The sequence below is a fragment of the Pantherophis guttatus genome, chromosome 1 (assembly GCF_059756535.1).
Source record: "Pantherophis guttatus breed Tessera chromosome 1, ASM5975653v1, whole genome shotgun sequence".
Taxonomy (NCBI): Eukaryota; Metazoa; Chordata; class Lepidosauria; order Squamata; family Colubridae; genus Pantherophis; species Pantherophis guttatus.
Genome location: NC_142063.1, coordinates 216,629,891 through 216,646,581, shown reverse-complemented (window position 1 = coordinate 216,646,581; position 16,691 = coordinate 216,629,891). Strand labels below are relative to the sequence as shown.

Genomic DNA, 16,691 nt, shown 5'->3' with positions numbered 1-16,691 from the left:
ATCAGTTCTGTTAAATTATAAGCAGTCGTGATAGAGGCTCATGACACTTCTTATAGATTAATCACCGACTCCATAGCTGATCGCTTCAAGCACCGCCAAAGGCCATTAACCCTATCTGCTCATTAGCATCCAGGGAAAGTGCCCTACACCTCAATTATTAATGCTGGTACACATAAGAGGGGGAAGCAGGAGTAGGAAAAAGAGAAATTATTGGTAGAATGCCGAGATACAACCAGGAAGTCTGAATCACGGCAATATTTTGGTACCCTCTGATAGCATAAAATAACTTTGGGAACTGAGGCACATAATTATCTGCTAACATACAAACATAGCTGATTCAAGTACTGTAGATCTATAACCAGCTGCTGGGAAGAAATAAACATATTATCTAAGGCAGTAGCCCCCAACCTTTTTGGCACCAGGGACAATTTTTCCATAGACAAAGGGAAGAGGGGAATGGTTTCAGTTTCGGTTGCTCACTTGCTGCCACTCAGTGTGACCCAGTTACTAAGAGGCCATGGACCACTTCCGGTTGATGGCCTGTGGTTTGGGGACCTCTGATCTAAGACATAAGGCTATCACATACCACAGCACCTAATACCTGGTTTTCCCTTAAAACATCCAATAGCAATATGATATAATATAGCTGTAATGGCGAAATGGTGGCACACGTGCCAGAAGTGGGACGCAGCGCCCATTCTGATGGCACGCAAGCCATTGCCCCAGTTCAGCTCCACTGCGCATGCTCCTCCTGCCGGCCAGCTGGTCTTCGGGTCTCTGATGCGCAAGCGCTGGGGTGGGGCGCATCCGGGGGGCCGCATGCATAGGTACAGGGGGCAGGGCACATGCGGGGGAGTGTACACATGCACATGCGGTATGGGGCGCATGCACAGGGCCATGCACACATTGCATTTTGGGGGTTCGGGTGCACACATGCACATTTGCTCAGGCATGCATTCACGCTTTGGGCACTCAGTCCGGAAAAGGTTAGCCATCACTGTAATATAGTATCTATTTCATCTCCCTGTTAGTATGTAATACTCTGCTTTGAGGATGGGTATCAAGACTTTGCAACAATAAATATCTGTCCTACTGGAGGAAGGAGCCTGCTCACCTTTTCTAAGCCTATGAAATTACTTGGATAAATACTCAAACTTTGCCTGTCTTGAATTTTATAATAATTCCTAAACAACTCTAGCCATGAACTATTTTGCTTTTGCCTCGACCCTGTTTCCCTGAAAATAAGACATCCCCTGATAATAAGCCCAATCGGGCTTTTGAGCGCATGCGCTAAAATAAGTCGCCCCCTGAAAATAAGCCCTCCCCGAAAATATTTAAACCCATGCGCAGCCAGTCCCCACCATTTCCTCTGGTTAGGGTTAGGGAGACAGAGCTGGAAATCAGGTAAGATAGCAAGAGGAGCCCCTTCTTGCTCCACATGCCCCAAAATAATAAGACCTCCCCGAACATAAGGCCAAGTGCTTATTTCAGGGTTCAAAAAAATGTAAGATTTTCGGGGAAACACAGCAGTTTAACATGAGACATATTGTACGCCCCTTGAAAATAATGCTATGAAGACCAGATACCCTTTGAAAACAGTTCGGAAAAAACGTTTCAGACATTATATGAGTCTGAATATCTCTGCTGATAAAATTAGCTGACTCTTACAGGTTCTGGCAAAAGATGCTACTTTCTAAAGGAATCCACTCATTCAAATTAATATGATTGTTCCTCCAAGGTATTTCTAACACTACATTTCTGACTATCCACTAAAGTTCCAATCATGTCCTTGAATGTCTCTCTCTCTGAGTTTCCAGTTACATGTTAATTATGTAGACAAGTCTTAGTTGCAAATCTCATTCTAAGCCAAGTATTAACTATTACCACAAACAGGGTTTTTTTGGTCTCCCAAAACACACAACACCTAATTTTATAAACAAAAGTTCTCTTTAAAATTTGGGAAGAAAAAATTATTGTTCAATTAAAGGCTTTAAAAGCAATTCTGTTTTTACATTCATGCAAGATTTACGCAAGTTTACCTGGTTATCATATTTAAGAGATTGAGTTCCAACAAGAAATCGTATTGCATCTGTTTCTGCAGTTTGCGGGGTCAGTGCTCGTGCCTAAAAAATTGTGGAAAATACAAATGGGAGTCATATCCAGCACATTTCAGTGTCTTGAAAAGTAAATGACATCATTCATTATGACACTCTTTAAAATATATTTCATACATCTGTATTTTTGAAATACAATTCTAAATGAGTTTATTTTCTATCTTTTGGCACGAAAAGCTGATTTATGGCTAAAAAGTATAAAAGGCATTTTCAGAATGTACTCTTCTTTCATTTATGGGAAATGTGCATGAAAGTGAGAGTAACTACACAGATGTTCAAACTTAAATATTTTGCAGAAAGGGCAATTTAAAGAGAAGATTTAATGTTAGTGCAATGTTAATGTTACTTTTTGACCAAGAAAAACAATCAGATGTATTTTTTTTTTTAAAAAAAAAAAACAAACTTAAGTTTTACTGAAGAACATACAGAATTGGATTCAATCCAAATTAATCTTATTCCCGTTGAAATTTATATAGCTAATAAAATGTATGCCTGGAAAAATAAAATCCATCCACCATTTCCAAGACTGTTCAATTGCTTTACTTGCAGTGTTTATAAACCATTCACCATGAAGTACAATATAAATGCACCTTTGAATCACTAGCACAGTGCTACAGGTCAAGTATTTTGTTTAAAACAAATAGGATAGATATAAGAGTTATAGTAAGACACCTAAACCAGTTCCTGAATAGTTGTGGTTGCTAATTTAAATGTTAGGGAAGACTATAATTGAGAACAGAGTGATTAATACAGCTATTCAGTGTGAAGAGATTTAAAACTTAGGTAAAGAAATCATTTTTGTTTCCTTATAACTTATAAGTCAGCCTATTTCTTTAAACCAAAGATACAGACATTACTGATTTCTAAATAAAAACCCAACTTTAATTGTATTTACTCAAAAGATGTATCAGTTTATTTCAGTGGGACTTCTTTCACAGAAGGCAGCTTTGGAATGTAGCCACCGAAGTTCTTACAAAGACAGATAAAACTAGAGGCATTTTTATAGCCATATGCTTACAAATTAGCAAAGTGGAAGCAATTATGAGTTCCTTTAGGAAGATGCTCAGGACTGCTGTGCTTTAAGGCAATCTTGGCATAAACATCTTCTGGGTAGGCATATGCACACTCAGAAGGCCAGGAAAAGACCGCAGAACTGGCTGGGGCCAAATCTTCAAGAGAGATAACTGCCTGAAAGATCCAAATACAATAGAGGTAGTCCTCGACTTATGGCCACAATTGAGCCCAAAATTTATGTTGAGAAATTTGTTAAGTGACTTTTGCCCCATTTTATGACCTTTCCTGTCACAGTTGTTAAGCAAATCACTGCAGTTGATAAGTTACTAACCTAGTTGTTAGTGAATTTGGACACTCCATTGACTTTGCTTGTCAGAAGGTTGTGAAAAAGGATCACGTGACCTTGGGACACTGCAATGGTCATAAAATGAGCCAGTTGCTAAACAAGTGAATTTTGATCACATAATGGTGGGGATGCTGCAAAGATAATAACTCAGAAATACGGTTGTAAGTCACTTTTTTCAATGCCATTGTAATTTTAAACAGTCACTAAACAAACTGTTGTAAATTGAGGACTACCTGTAGCGGGCTCCAAGAATCACTCAGCCCTAGTAGGTAACTTTGAGTTACAGGATTTGATACTTTAGGATTACAGGCCTACATTACACAGACTGTCCTCAGCCATTTGTCCAGCAACCATTTGAAGTTACAATGGCACTGAATGGTGGTGATGACCAGTCTTTGGAATTCCTTCCCAACTGGCACATCTCCCACAGCCTCATTTTACAACCACATCACTTAATAACAGAAATTCCCAACTGCTGTTGTAAGTTGAGGACTGCGGCTGCCTATATCCAAACTGTACTTTAACCAGGACAGAAATATACTGAATTCTGTAACAGGTTAATCTCAGTGGAACCAAGGGTCCCTCCAAAATAATGCTAGCCACAATTCAAGGCAATCTATATTATACAAATATTTATTTATCATGGTAATAAAGTGTGAAAAAAATTCAAGTACCAAGACAGCCATTTTTTTCTATAAAAGGAAATCAGGTGCATAAAGCAACACAGTTCCTTATTCTGAAGATCTAATTGTCTGTCCTTATCAAGGATCCCAAAAATAACTCTATTTATTTTCACTTTATTTTAAGAAGCTGAAATGAAAGCCAGCAACAAAAGGTGAAGTTCTGGTGCAGATCTCGCAAATGAACAGTTTGCTGACAGACACTTTTGTACAATATTTTAGAACTGACTCTAAACCAGAGTGATATCAGTTTAAGTCCATTGAGGCACAGTTAAGAGCCTAGTCTGCACGATTTCAGATGAAACAGTCTTGCATTTTGGGATTTTGGTGGGTTATCTTAATGGAAATTTTATCCGTTATGTACAAGGTCCACTGGTGGAAGAAAATATTTGTAGATCAGGGTTGAATTGTGAGTTAGGGTTCTCTAAATGGCAGCCCACTAAATCAAGATGTTACGGTACTCAAAGGATTCTATTAACAGAAGCATTAAATATCATTCTTCTTGGAATTAAGGAATACTATGCAATGTTGAATAAATATAAGAGTTGATTTTTTAAAGAATGTGAATCCTTTGGCATGCAAATAATTAAATGGCAAAACTGCATTCTTTCATGTATATTTAAACATAAACTATAGGATTAATTGTTTTTGGTGACAATTTGTTATCAGTAGGCTTATTTCATTGTGCACTTTTATGCAGCTAAAAATGATCTTGTTTTCGCAGGCATCTTCTCTAGATAATTTTCAAAGTTATTTTTGGTGGCTTTATATTATTCTCAGAAAGATTTCAGCTAACCTTTTCAGACTATCCCAAACTGTAAATCATAAATGCTGACTCAATAATACACACTAATTATTCCAAAAGTGCAAAATGCTAAAAATATCCCACTATTTCTTTCACAGGCCATATTAGAGAAGGAGCTGCAGAAAAGTCTACAGAAATATAGTATAACCCAACTTCATGAAAAGTTATTTATGTTATTCATGGATAACAAGACTCGCTTAAAAGTAACAGGGCACACAGGGCACTTTTGATTTATAATACAGGTCTTTTCATTTGGAATACCTTTACATAAAAAGAGATATTGGACTTATATACTTTAATGAAATGTGTTTCACAGCTTTAGCACATTAACGAATCCATAGATTTCATTACATTTACAGCTGATAGTTACTTGCCTTTTGTAAATTGATTTATTTATGTATTGGTCATATCTACCAGCCACTTTTCCTTTAGGCAATTTGCAAAGCATTCCTTGCACTAATTTCTCCCAGAACAGCAACTCTGTAAAATTGGTTGCGTTGAAAGAGGCTTGCACCGAAGCCATCCTATAGGTATCCAAAATTGAAAGTGCATGCCTATTCCCAGTCCAATTCCTAAACAACTGTAGTGGGAGGGGGGAACCCGACAAAAATTTAGAAAAAAATAAATAAATTCTGTTGTGATGAACAACTCCCTTTTCCATTAAAAAATCCGAATCCACCATTTTCTGATTTACCTGAAATTCCAGCCCATAAATCACGGGAGCATCATCTTCCATGGCTGCAGCAGCGTCAGCTACCGCCACCTTCCTCCACCACCCACAGCCCCGGCACAAACACTATCGCGATGGGAAACCCTGCCGCCTCTTTCGAATGGGAAAGAAAGCGAATCTACAACAAAACGCTTTGGGCCCACTTCGGCCCCCGTACTTCATTCACTTCCGGGGAAAGGAGTGGCGCGCCGAAGACGTCCCATTACGTAAAGGAGACGAAACTGGGTCGATAGGGAAGTTGCTTGCGCAGGCGTACTCGGTGAAGAGGTTTTTTCCTTACATGTTCGGTTTTTCTGCCGTAGTTTAGATGGGACGTCGTTGCCGCTGTCATTGGAAGTAAAGCGCGGGGTAGGTGAGGGAATATCCTCCTCGATTGCTTTTTTCCCCCCTTATCCTTTTGGTCATTTAAGGTGGCTTATATAATAAGGATCTTCACCAACAGCGGGTGAGATGGGTTATATTATCCCACTCCACTTTTTAAGTGGAACCTGGGTCACTGTTAGGTTTGAATGGAGCTGCTTAATGCAAACACAGAACAAACCGATACGTTAAACCCAGACATTGTAAAAAAAAAAAAAAAAAAAAAGCACCTATCCTTTTTCCTGCTAAATGCAGCATTGTTCAGTTATTTGGTTGATGGTGGTGTTTTTTTGAAGTTAACAGGGTAGGAAATCAGGCATGAAAAATGCAAGTATCTGCAGCTGAGAAACAGAATTATCCCCTCGTCTCTAAGGAAATGGGTTCAAAAGTGGGTAGGAGTACTGCAATTCCTGGGATAAGAAGGGTTGCTTCAAAATGAATGTGTCTTAATGTTAATTGTGTACTTGTTATCTATAAAACTGTGTGTCAATCATAGACAATATCTTCATGATTCATAGATAAATCTTCATGATTCATTTGACGTCTTTGCCTCTTGATAATTACAGAAGTACCCGAAAATAAGACCCTGTCTTATATTTTTTTGAACCCTGAAATAAGCACTTGGCCTTATTGCCATGTGCTCAAAAGCCTGATTGGTCTTATTATCAGGGGATGTCTTATTTTGGGGGAAACAGGGTAGCCTTAGAAAAATAATAAATGCTCTATTTTACAGATGGGTTCCTGAGACAGAGTTAAAGTGATATGCCTGAAGAGACATACTTTGCCAGAGCAAACATAAAAGGTATGTTTAATTTGTACATCCATTCTTTAAAAAATGAAAATGTCAGATATAATGGGGGTTCCTAATTTTGTTTTCTGCAGAAGCACTCTGTTTCTGATTTCATCATAAAGACTTATCTTGTTAAAAATGTATTAATTGTTCCTGCATGCATTTCGATAGCTGCCTACGTATATCCTGAGTGTGAGTCAGTACACTGCATGTATATCATAGTTAGTGGGATGTTGGCTTGCAAGGTAGTCTCTGAACTACCATAGAATTCCTAATTTGCATTGAAAAACAAATATGCTTGAGGTAGCACTAAGTTTCAGTTGTGTTTGTGGCAAACTTGTCGAAATTTTATTTTTTTATTAAATATATATGCCACCTATCTCATGAACAGACTTTAGATTGTTTACAAGTAAAACAAAATAAAATATTAAATATTAAAATAAAAAATATTAATCGTCCCAAAGGTGCTTTTTCAAGAGGCAACTGGACTTGTTTTTCTTTGAAGATGTTTAGCTTCTCATCCAAGAAGCTTATTGGATGAGAAGTGAAACGTCTTCAAAGAAAAACAAGAAAGTCCAGTTGCCTCTTGAAAAAGCACCTTTGGGACAACTATGACCTGGATGATTGAGAATCTCTATAGACAATAAATATTAATGTTAAATTTTACTTAAAATGAACAAAGAAGGCAAGGAAAGGAGCAAGATGCACATGGGGTAGAAGTGGAATCTTATCTCAATCTATTAACCACCTCTAGTACGACACCCCCCCCCCATTAGGGCCCCAAGCCAATTGGCAAAAGCCAGGTTTTCAAGCTCTTTTGGAAAGCCAAAAGGAAGGGTGTGGATCTGATCTTGGGGACCACAATGTTTCAGAGTGTGAGAGGCATAACAGAAAATGCTCTTCATTTGGATCCTGCCAGAGAGAATTCCTTGATCAGTGAGGTCCATAGTATGACCCTTCTGCTGTGATGGGTAGAATAGGTCAATCCCATTGGGGTGAAACAGTTCCTCAGATAACCTGGACCAATATGCCAAATAACAGAGAATACTGAATGTGACACAGGTAAAATTAAGGATTTTGACATGGTTCAGAAATGTTGACCTTTTCTATTTTAATAAAGTTTTATATGATGGCCTCAATTGACTTTCTATCCATGATGGAATGGACAATGAAAAGTCAACATGGACCATCTGGTGATGACCATTTTGTTTATGATGCACTGTGAAAATGTTCCAAAAGTGCCAGTCACTTTTCTCATAATTAGTAGGGTATTTTACATGTGGTACTGATAGGACTTCTATAAAGCTGCTAACACAGTTTAGTCCTTGTGTTTTTAAAAAACATAATATGAACACCTTAGTTTGTCAAAGCCATGATGGATGACAAAGGTCATATTCATGGACATCTTTGCTGACAACTATGGCATATTAAAACTTCAAAAAATAGTGAATGAGGTTGTTATAAATTAGGTTTGGTTCCCCCCCCCCTCTCTCTCCCCCCTCCCCCTTAAATTCAGCTGGTCCATCTTAAATTCAGCTCTGGTCCATCTTAAATTCAGCTGTTAATCAGAATTGTCATTGACTTTTTTTATTGTGTCTGAATTTATTATATTTATATTTCAAGTTAAATGTCTTTTTGTTCTTTCTGGTTCTTATCTGATTGTTGTTTCACCTACTGAATCTGCAAAAGAGTTGGGAAGAGGGAAACAAATAAATAAATAATTGAAGTCTTAATGTGCTGCTTAAGTGACAGGAGGTTTAGTCTATTAAGATTTGCCTTCTTAACTCCATTCAATTTAGTGTTTGCTATCCAAGTCTTCTCATGCAGGATTTCCCTTCTTGTCTACTTTAAGTTTTCATTTCTTCTTCTATTCCTCCTCACTCAGAGTTGTAATGCTATTTTGTCCGTCTACATCTGAATTTGGCCCCTGACAATCTCCCTTCCCCTTTTTCTGAATACAGAGAATGAACAGAATAGAAGAATGAATAGAATATACCTTTATTACAGTCATAGACCAGTAATAGACATCACTGTTTACAATATATTAAAAAATAGTACTGACATTAATAGTGGATAATAACTTCCCTGTTAAGAAAATACATGTTCTAAAACAGTTAGGGTCACTCCCTAGTTTATGTGAATGGAGAGCCGATACATATGTGAGTAAATATCATTTTCCAAAAATTGTTAGAGATATCCAAAAAATTGGCACAAGTTGACAGCTATAATTCTGTAACCAATTTTTGTCTTGTGGATTTTGCAGCAACACAGAATTTTGCCACTGCATGCGTGACAGCCAGGTTTGAGTCCTAGAGGAGAAAGCCTACATAGAAATTGTCTGCCCTCCCTGGCAATCTCTCTAATAAGGGGACAATGTACACTGACCTATAAACTCTGTATAACTCACAGTACAATAATTTAATTTAATTTAATTTAATTTAATTTAATTTAATTTAATTTAATTAATTCAATTTATATGCCGCCCCTCTCCAAACACTCAGGGCGGCTCACAATACATTTAAAAAAAATCATTGTAAATGATTATATATAAAACACGTGAGATATCTTCGATTTCTCCTTTACCACATATACATACCCGTTCTGCTATTGGTGTTCTCTTATACCTGCCCTGGAGGTATAAGCGGAGGTTTTGGAGGTTTGAGGGGAGAATGTTAAATCTGGCTCTGAAGAAAGCTATTCTTTGTTTTAGGAAGATCAGATCATTTAGATATCTTGCTGATTCCCACACACCCTGTTTGATTCTGTCCCTACTTACTACTGTCCCTATTTATTTCTTGGAACTCCATGTCCTTCATTCTATTGATTACTACTTTACTTGGTCAAAGCCTAGGGACTGTATACAGAGATAGATGGGAATTCCACTAGAAAACATTTCAATCAGCTCTTCTTGCAGGAAAGATAGTCAGTCTATGCATTGAAGGTAGAGATTGTGTTGTCCAAGTCTGAATTTGTGACATTGCAAGCCAACCAAGTAGAATACAGTATATAGACAAGGAAAGATAAGGCAAAGGCAAAAGATAAGGCCTTGCAGCACAATACTTTCCCAAGTGGAAAAATGAATAGCCAAGGAGACCAAAGGCCCTAGCTGGATCTATCCTATATTTTGGCCCAGTCAAGAGCTCATTGTTAAGATACCCAGTATTTCAACCATTAATTTCATGCTAAGAAAAAAGAAAATGGGAGGGGGGTTAGGAAGATATTAATGTTTCATAATTTGAACAGTGTTCTAATTATTGCAGTGGCTGTGTATATTGTTGCTTTATGTATAAATCGTCCTATATGAGGTACTGATCAGTAGCAATTTCTTTTTTATGTAGAAGAACTATGGAAAAACAAGAAAGAAATATTGAAGACCCTGGAGTAAGAAGTTCAAATGCAATGGCTGACATTTGTGATATCCAACAGCAGGCTTCTGAGGAACTTCTGTTCCACGAAGAAACTATTGATCTGGGAGGAGATGAATCTGCATCTGAAGAAAATGAAAACATTGCAGAAGACTCCAATAACTTCATAGACAAACTTAGTGAGCACATGATGGAGAGCGTTGTGATATCTGATTCTCCAAATAATAGTGAAGATGATACTGGTGAGCTTGGCTGCCTGCAGGAAATAGTCAAACAAATTGAAGCAAACGATACCGAAGCAATAGAAGAAGAGGAGCTTTTAGAGAGACACGAAGTCATTAGAAATGAGAAGGACACAAAACTTGAAGCTACTGCCAAAAGTATTTCTGATTCGAAAATTGACTATCAGTCCTCTTTAAATGAAAATCTTATTCAGACGTCAGCAAAAAATGAACTGGAAGCAGAATGTGACAAACTTTTAAAGTCTCCATCAAACATTGTTGATGAAAGCAAACCAGAGGAAATTGTTTCTACTCCAGTTGTCATTAAATCACCAGTTGACTCAGAACCTATTCCTATCTGTACCATCTTTAGCCAGGGAAATCAAACAACTGGTCAGCAACAGTTTCTACATGATGGCTTTGAGCCTCAAATGGTGAAATCACCCAGCCTTGGTACTGTAAGTGAGACTCCATTGAAAATTCATCCACAGGTGGTTCAGCCTAGCCCAAGCCTAAGCAAATTTTTTGGGGAAGCCATTAGTAATAACACATTAGCTTCTGATTTTTTTGATTCCTTTACTACATCATCTTTTATTTCGGTCAGTAACCCCAATGCAAGCACATCTGTACCCGAACAAATGTCTTCTCTTATAACAGTTGGGGAATTTCATGACTCTGCTAAACATAAATATGCTCTTAAAAATGGAAGATCAGAACCTGGGAAATCTGCATCTTCTCCAGAAATATCTCAGTCTCCAAAGCCATTTTCCCAAATTCAAGCTGTTTTTCAAGGTGGTGATGATCCTTTTGCCTCTGTGCTGAACATGAGTGAGATGGACAGAAGAAACGATGCATGGCTTCCTAGTGATGCAACTAGGAGTGTGTTGATTTCAGTAGCCACCCAGCCATATAATAATATTTTCATAGACAAGGAGAATGTGACCATGCCGGGATTACATTTTGACAATATTCAGGTGAGAATCCTCTGTTGTTTTTAATCACTTGAAATCTTATCTAATAAATTCCAACACAGAGCATTTGGTATCTACTTTTACATGTTGCTTATGTTCCACCTCTCCATTAAAAATAATGTTAAAGATGGATAACAATTATGAGTCTGTAGAGCCCATCCAATATGGAGCTCCAGTCTGGGCTGCTTGGCAAGTAGTTATGTATGGATCAATAAAGGAGCAAGATTGTCAAACAATATAGCAAGTAAAAATTCAAACAGTTGTACGGTGTTTTTGTTTTTCACCAAAGTGGGATGAAATTTGCAAAAACACTAAACCTGAGAAACACTGAAGGGATGAAGCTTCCTAAGGTTTGTAGAAACCAATGTGAGACATTTGAGCTATCTTTACTTAAAATATGTTTCCTTTTTTGAGGGAGTCATTATTTTGCTTTGGGACATAGTATTATGAAATTTATTGTGATAGTAATCATGACATGTGCCAATTTCAGAAAAATAGTTTAAATAGGCTTAGGACTAAGAGAAACAATGTCATGTTATAATTATAAACAAACAATGCTTGTAATTGTAAATGTTTAAATTGGCAGTATAAGGTTTGAATTCACAATATTCTTCATAAAATAGATCAGCTGCCTGCTAGTAACACAGCTCACAATGAAAATTAATATTCAAATTTTGAGTCCACCTGATTGCATGACTACTCTGGACAGCTTATAACAAAGCAAAATTAAAAGATTTTGGATGGTGTTGGGGAACGATCATAGAAGAGAGGTTGTAGTCTCCAATGGCTTAACAGTCAGAGAAAGAAACTTAGAATGGACCCACATTAATGCATCAGACAGTTAAAAGTGGTCGGTAGGAAGTTTGTGCTTTCAGACTTGCAAGATTCTGTTAATGTTGCCTTACAACAAAGTAGAATTGGTTCATCTAGTTATGTTTCCTGCCTGGTTTATCTGGGAGGGCTGACAGTCAGTCATGAGTTGATCAAGGCATGAGTGAATATCTGAAACTCTGATCCAGAGACAAGCTCATTGAACTACCGGATGTAATTGTACAAAGATCCTTTTGGATGTAACTGCCACTTCCTTTTTGAGCATGAGCTCAAAAAGTCCAAGAGGAACCCTAAATTTCATGCTAGTCTCATTTGGAAGTGCAATCCCATTAAAAAGTAAACATAGAATGTCTCTGGAATTAGGAGGCCAAAAATGAAGCTACTTTTGTCTTCTCAGGATTGAGGCAGAGCATGTTCCTCCTCATCCAGACCTGCACAACCTCCAGGGATTGGATCAGAATCTTTCAGTCAGCCAATCTGATATCTCTGAGTGCATCCCATCCTTCTGAATCCACCATATCACCTCATGCCGATCATGGTTTCTATGCTTCTGTCTCCCACATCCCTCCTGCTTCTTGCCTGTCAACAAAGTGTCCATTCCCCCTCAACGTACTGTACATGCACATCAGCAAACCTCTACTCACCTAACAACACACAACCCTATCCAGCCATTACCGCATCTGCCATCAGTTACTTGGCAGCCTATTGGGAGGAGTAAGTCATTGGCCCTCAAACTCTGGGGTGGGGGGTATTATCATACTGTAACACAAGTGGGCGGATAACAATACTGAATGGCCAGAAAAATCAATTTAAGCATCCTTAGTCTAGCTCAGGGATGGGCAATTGTGGCTCTTTTACAACCTGTGGACTTCAACTCCCAGAATTTCTGAGCCAGCTTGTGAACTTCTGTGAACTTCAACTCCCAGAATTCCTGAGACAGCCAAGCTGGCTCAGAAATTCTGGGAGTTGAAGTCCACAGGTTGTAAAAGAGCCACAATTGCCCACCCCTGGCCTAGCTCACCAGGAAGGGCTCTGAGAAAGTTTCTGTGTACCACCTGAGTGAAATAAATTTTATTTCCAGACTTCCTAGAAATGACCTATTGTCTGTACAGTTCTCCTTCATAGATGGCCACAGATGTGAAGGATCTAATAAAGATTAGGTTCCTAGGATGGATTTAATCCTATCCCCCTTGCTGTGGTCCCAGTTTAGATTGCACGGTCAATGCCTAAAATGTTCCTTTTTATTTTGAGGAACCTTTTTTTTTTCTTTTGCAGTGAAAACGACAGAGGCCAAATCTGCATTGAAAACCCACCAGGGCCAAATGATTAATGTTCCTTCCCCTCACAGTATGTTCTGATATAGATCGGCATCCTGTGGAGAAGAGAGACCACATACTCAGGAGCAGAACTATGTAATTAGTCTTTTTATTTTGGCCATAAGAAAAGGCAAGTAAGAACCTGCTGAGATCAAACTAGAAAGACAGATGAGGTCTTTAGTCAGGACCCATGCCATTATTTCCTTATAGAATGAAGAACCTCATCACTCTCCAAAAGGTAGATTGGCTACTGTTATTTTGGCCACCTTGGTCCCTGTAACTATTATTAACTACAAAGTAGTGTTTGAGCAGACTTGTAATATTCTAGACTTCTACTGTGTCTTCTCAGTATCTTTTAGTGAAATCAGCTAAACCTAGTCCAGAGAATATTAATTGAAGAAATTTAAAGGACTTAGTATAAAGAATCTAAACCCAGTGTGAGGTAATAAGCTGTGTTGGAGAACATGAAGGTGATAAGTATCCTCCTTAAAAGAATGTTTTTCAATTTTCACTGTAATGATCTACAAAAGTTTCCTTTCACATAAATGGATTGTATGACCAAGCATTACATACATACATACATATATACATACCGTACATAAAAATAAAATATTTGCTAGATATTATGTCCTTTTTTCCCATTAGGGTGATGCAGTTAAAGATTTAATGCTCCGCTTTCTTGGTGAACAAGCGGCAGTGAAAAGACAAGTTCTCAATACCAACTCTGTGGAGCAGTCTTTTCAGGGCTTAAAGCAATTGATTGTAAGTAATATGGTGTTTCTTTTTGAGTTATGATTCTTTGTGTCTAGCTACAGTCTAAAGAGCTTGTTTAGTCTTTTTAAAATGTCTTGAAAGTAATTCAGTTCAGGATCTGCATTTTCAGATTTAGAAAATGGGCACCTATAGAATTTTATGATTGTATTTCAGGCATTCTTACAATGCCTGCTTGAAAGGTTTTCCCATTAATAAAATAGTGGCTATGAGAAATAATGTACAGTATCGTACATCAGGTTTTTAGAATGTTAGCCTAATAAAAAGAGCAAAGACCTGTGTGAACCTGCTGCTTGAGGCAGCTACATCATTTGCAAAGTTCACTAGGCCATCTCAAGGATCTTTCCTGATTTTTTGTGCACGTGCAGGTAATTCTTTGTTTGTTTGTTTATATAGCTGCCCATCTCAAACCAGTGACTCTGGGTGCAAGCAAGTTTGAGATTGGTTGCCATGCCCTAGGAAGCCTCAGCTATCCTAGCAAGTGCGAACGTGCATTCATTCACCCAGCTGCCTTTTCTCCCAGATCCCTGCACTGACCTTTCACCTTTTGCTCCCATCCGCTTTGGCCTTGCTACCTTTGCTGTCTTTTTTTTGAAGCTAGATTTTCTGGCAAATGTTCCCTACACATGACTCTCCGAGCCTTTGTAAAGCCATGTTGGCTTCATAAAGCTGCGCTATCTTTTCAAAGGCTCTCTGAAGTCTGCACAGTCTTTGTAAAGCTGCATTGTTTTCGTGAGGCTGCGCTGTCTTTCCAAAGGCGGTATGAAGACAGCACTGTCTTTGTAAATATGTGTTGTCTCCGGAAAGTCTTTGGAAAGACAATGCGGCTTGCAGAAGGGAGCACAGCTTTATAAAGACAGCTTAGCGTTCTGAAGACAACAAAGGTGGCACGTTGCTTCTGCTTCAGCAAACGGTGAAAGGTTGATATGGGGGAACCTGGGGAAGAAGGCAGCTGGGTGAATGAATGCTTGATGGGGTTTATGAGTGTCCTACTGCTGGGGCAGTCTGGGCACTCGTGTAGGGAGTGTTAGCCAGAGAAACTGGAGCTCCAGGTAGCATCATGGCTTCACAGAAGAGATGAAAGATCGTTGCAAGGAACTGAGAAGAAGGCAGCTGTGTTGCTTGCACTTTCTGGGGTGGGCTAGGGCAACTGAGGCTTCCTGGCACATGGCAAGCAGTCCCAGAGCCACACAATTCTGGGACTGCTTGATTGTCCTGCAGGCAGGATGGAGATGGCCAAAAGGCAGAGATGGGGAGAGGTAAGTGGGTGAATGGAGTCGGAGGCAGTCCCTTACTTTAGTGAGGCTCAAAACTGGAGGGGACAAAGCTCAGAATGGCTTGGATTGGAGTGGGCACTTGTGTAATGACTTATGATTCTCAATTAATGACCCACAGCAGGGATTGCTTTTGTAAATCGATGTAGTCATGTGTTCTCTCACTTTACGACTGCACCGATTGACAGTGGCAATCTCAGTTGTAGTTGTAAGTCAAGGACCATCTGTAAGGACATGGTTCACACCTATTTAGCACTAATTACCTACCAGAGCAATACGGCCAGAGCACTTCTTTTTACCGTTTAGTTGTTAGGTTTTTATACAGCGGTAAGGGTAATCCTTTTTGCCAAACTGGGAAGAAAAATTAGATTGAAAAAAGCATGAAAAACTAGACATGCTTATTTCTGTAAAAGGAAGATTTATCCTGAAAATATACAGCACTATTTTTAGTATCACAAATAAATAAGAGAAATAGTGAAAAGGTAGGTTTGAAATTTTATATTCTTATGTCTCTATAAAAGGTAGTCTGTGGTGGAAATTACCTAAACTGGTTAATTTTCATTTTTCTTTTTCTGTTCTGTATCACTTTATAGTGTAATCAGTTGTTCTATACACAAAAATTCCTTTTATGTATCTCTGTTTTAAACCATTAAACCAACAGTTACTATTCACAGATTTTTTAATGTATCATTAAACTTCCCTTGAGACTTCCGTTAAGCCAAAAGTATCTCTTTTTAAAAAGCAATGTTTCAATAGACTTAAAGATTACTGTATTGAAAGATTGTCAGGTGAATTTAAGATGACAAAATATTCACAGATCACTTCATATTTCCGGATTTGGCTTATGAAAAAATTGTTTGCCAGGTTTATCTAAAACACACAATAAATAATTAAGAGGGAAAGCAATCAATCTCCTCAAACAATTTCTCCATCCCATATTGCCTCACTCTCTACAGACAAATCTTTAAAGCCTATCATCCACTCTAATCAATGTCCTTTAAGAGTTACCAGAAATAACAATGTATCATATAACATATTATAAACTTGATCTAATAAATCTACTTGAAATTCCTTCCTTTTACATGTATATCTCATTTTCCGTC

At 38.2% G+C, this 16,691-nt stretch overlaps 2 protein-coding genes across 6 annotated transcripts in view; one reads left to right on the top strand and one right to left on the bottom strand.

Annotated features, from left to right (window-relative positions):
* Positions 1 to 5,885, bottom strand: part of EIPR1 (EARP complex and GARP complex interacting protein 1) — a 61,793-nt gene extending 55,908 nt beyond the window's left edge. The window contains exons 1-2 of one of the 4 annotated variants that reach the window (XM_034432027.3): positions 5,654 to 5,885; positions 2,040 to 2,123 (exon numbers count right to left, since the gene is read on the bottom strand). In XM_034432027.3, coding sequence (XP_034287918.1) covers positions 2,040 to 2,123; positions 5,654 to 5,695 — 126 coding nt within the window. In that variant the 5' untranslated portion in view covers positions 5,696 to 5,885. The remainder of the gene's footprint in view (positions 1 to 2,039; positions 2,124 to 5,653) is intronic. The other 3 variants (XM_087882421.1, XM_087882420.1, XM_087882422.1) reach the window with 3 other exon arrangements.
* TRAPPC12 (trafficking protein particle complex subunit 12) overlaps positions 5,854 to 16,691 on the top strand; it is a 75,535-nt gene continuing 64,697 nt past the window's right edge. Inside the window, exons 1-4 of one of the 2 annotated variants that reach the window (XM_034432026.3) lie at positions 5,854 to 6,041; positions 6,783 to 6,851; positions 10,178 to 11,399; positions 14,189 to 14,305. In XM_034432026.3, the coding sequence (XP_034287917.2) occupies positions 10,185 to 11,399; positions 14,189 to 14,305 (1,332 nt within the window). In that variant the 5' untranslated portion in view covers positions 5,854 to 6,041; positions 6,783 to 6,851; positions 10,178 to 10,184. The remainder of the gene's footprint in view (positions 6,042 to 6,782; positions 6,852 to 10,177; positions 11,400 to 14,188; positions 14,306 to 16,691) is intronic. The other variant, XM_034432025.3, reaches the window with a different exon arrangement.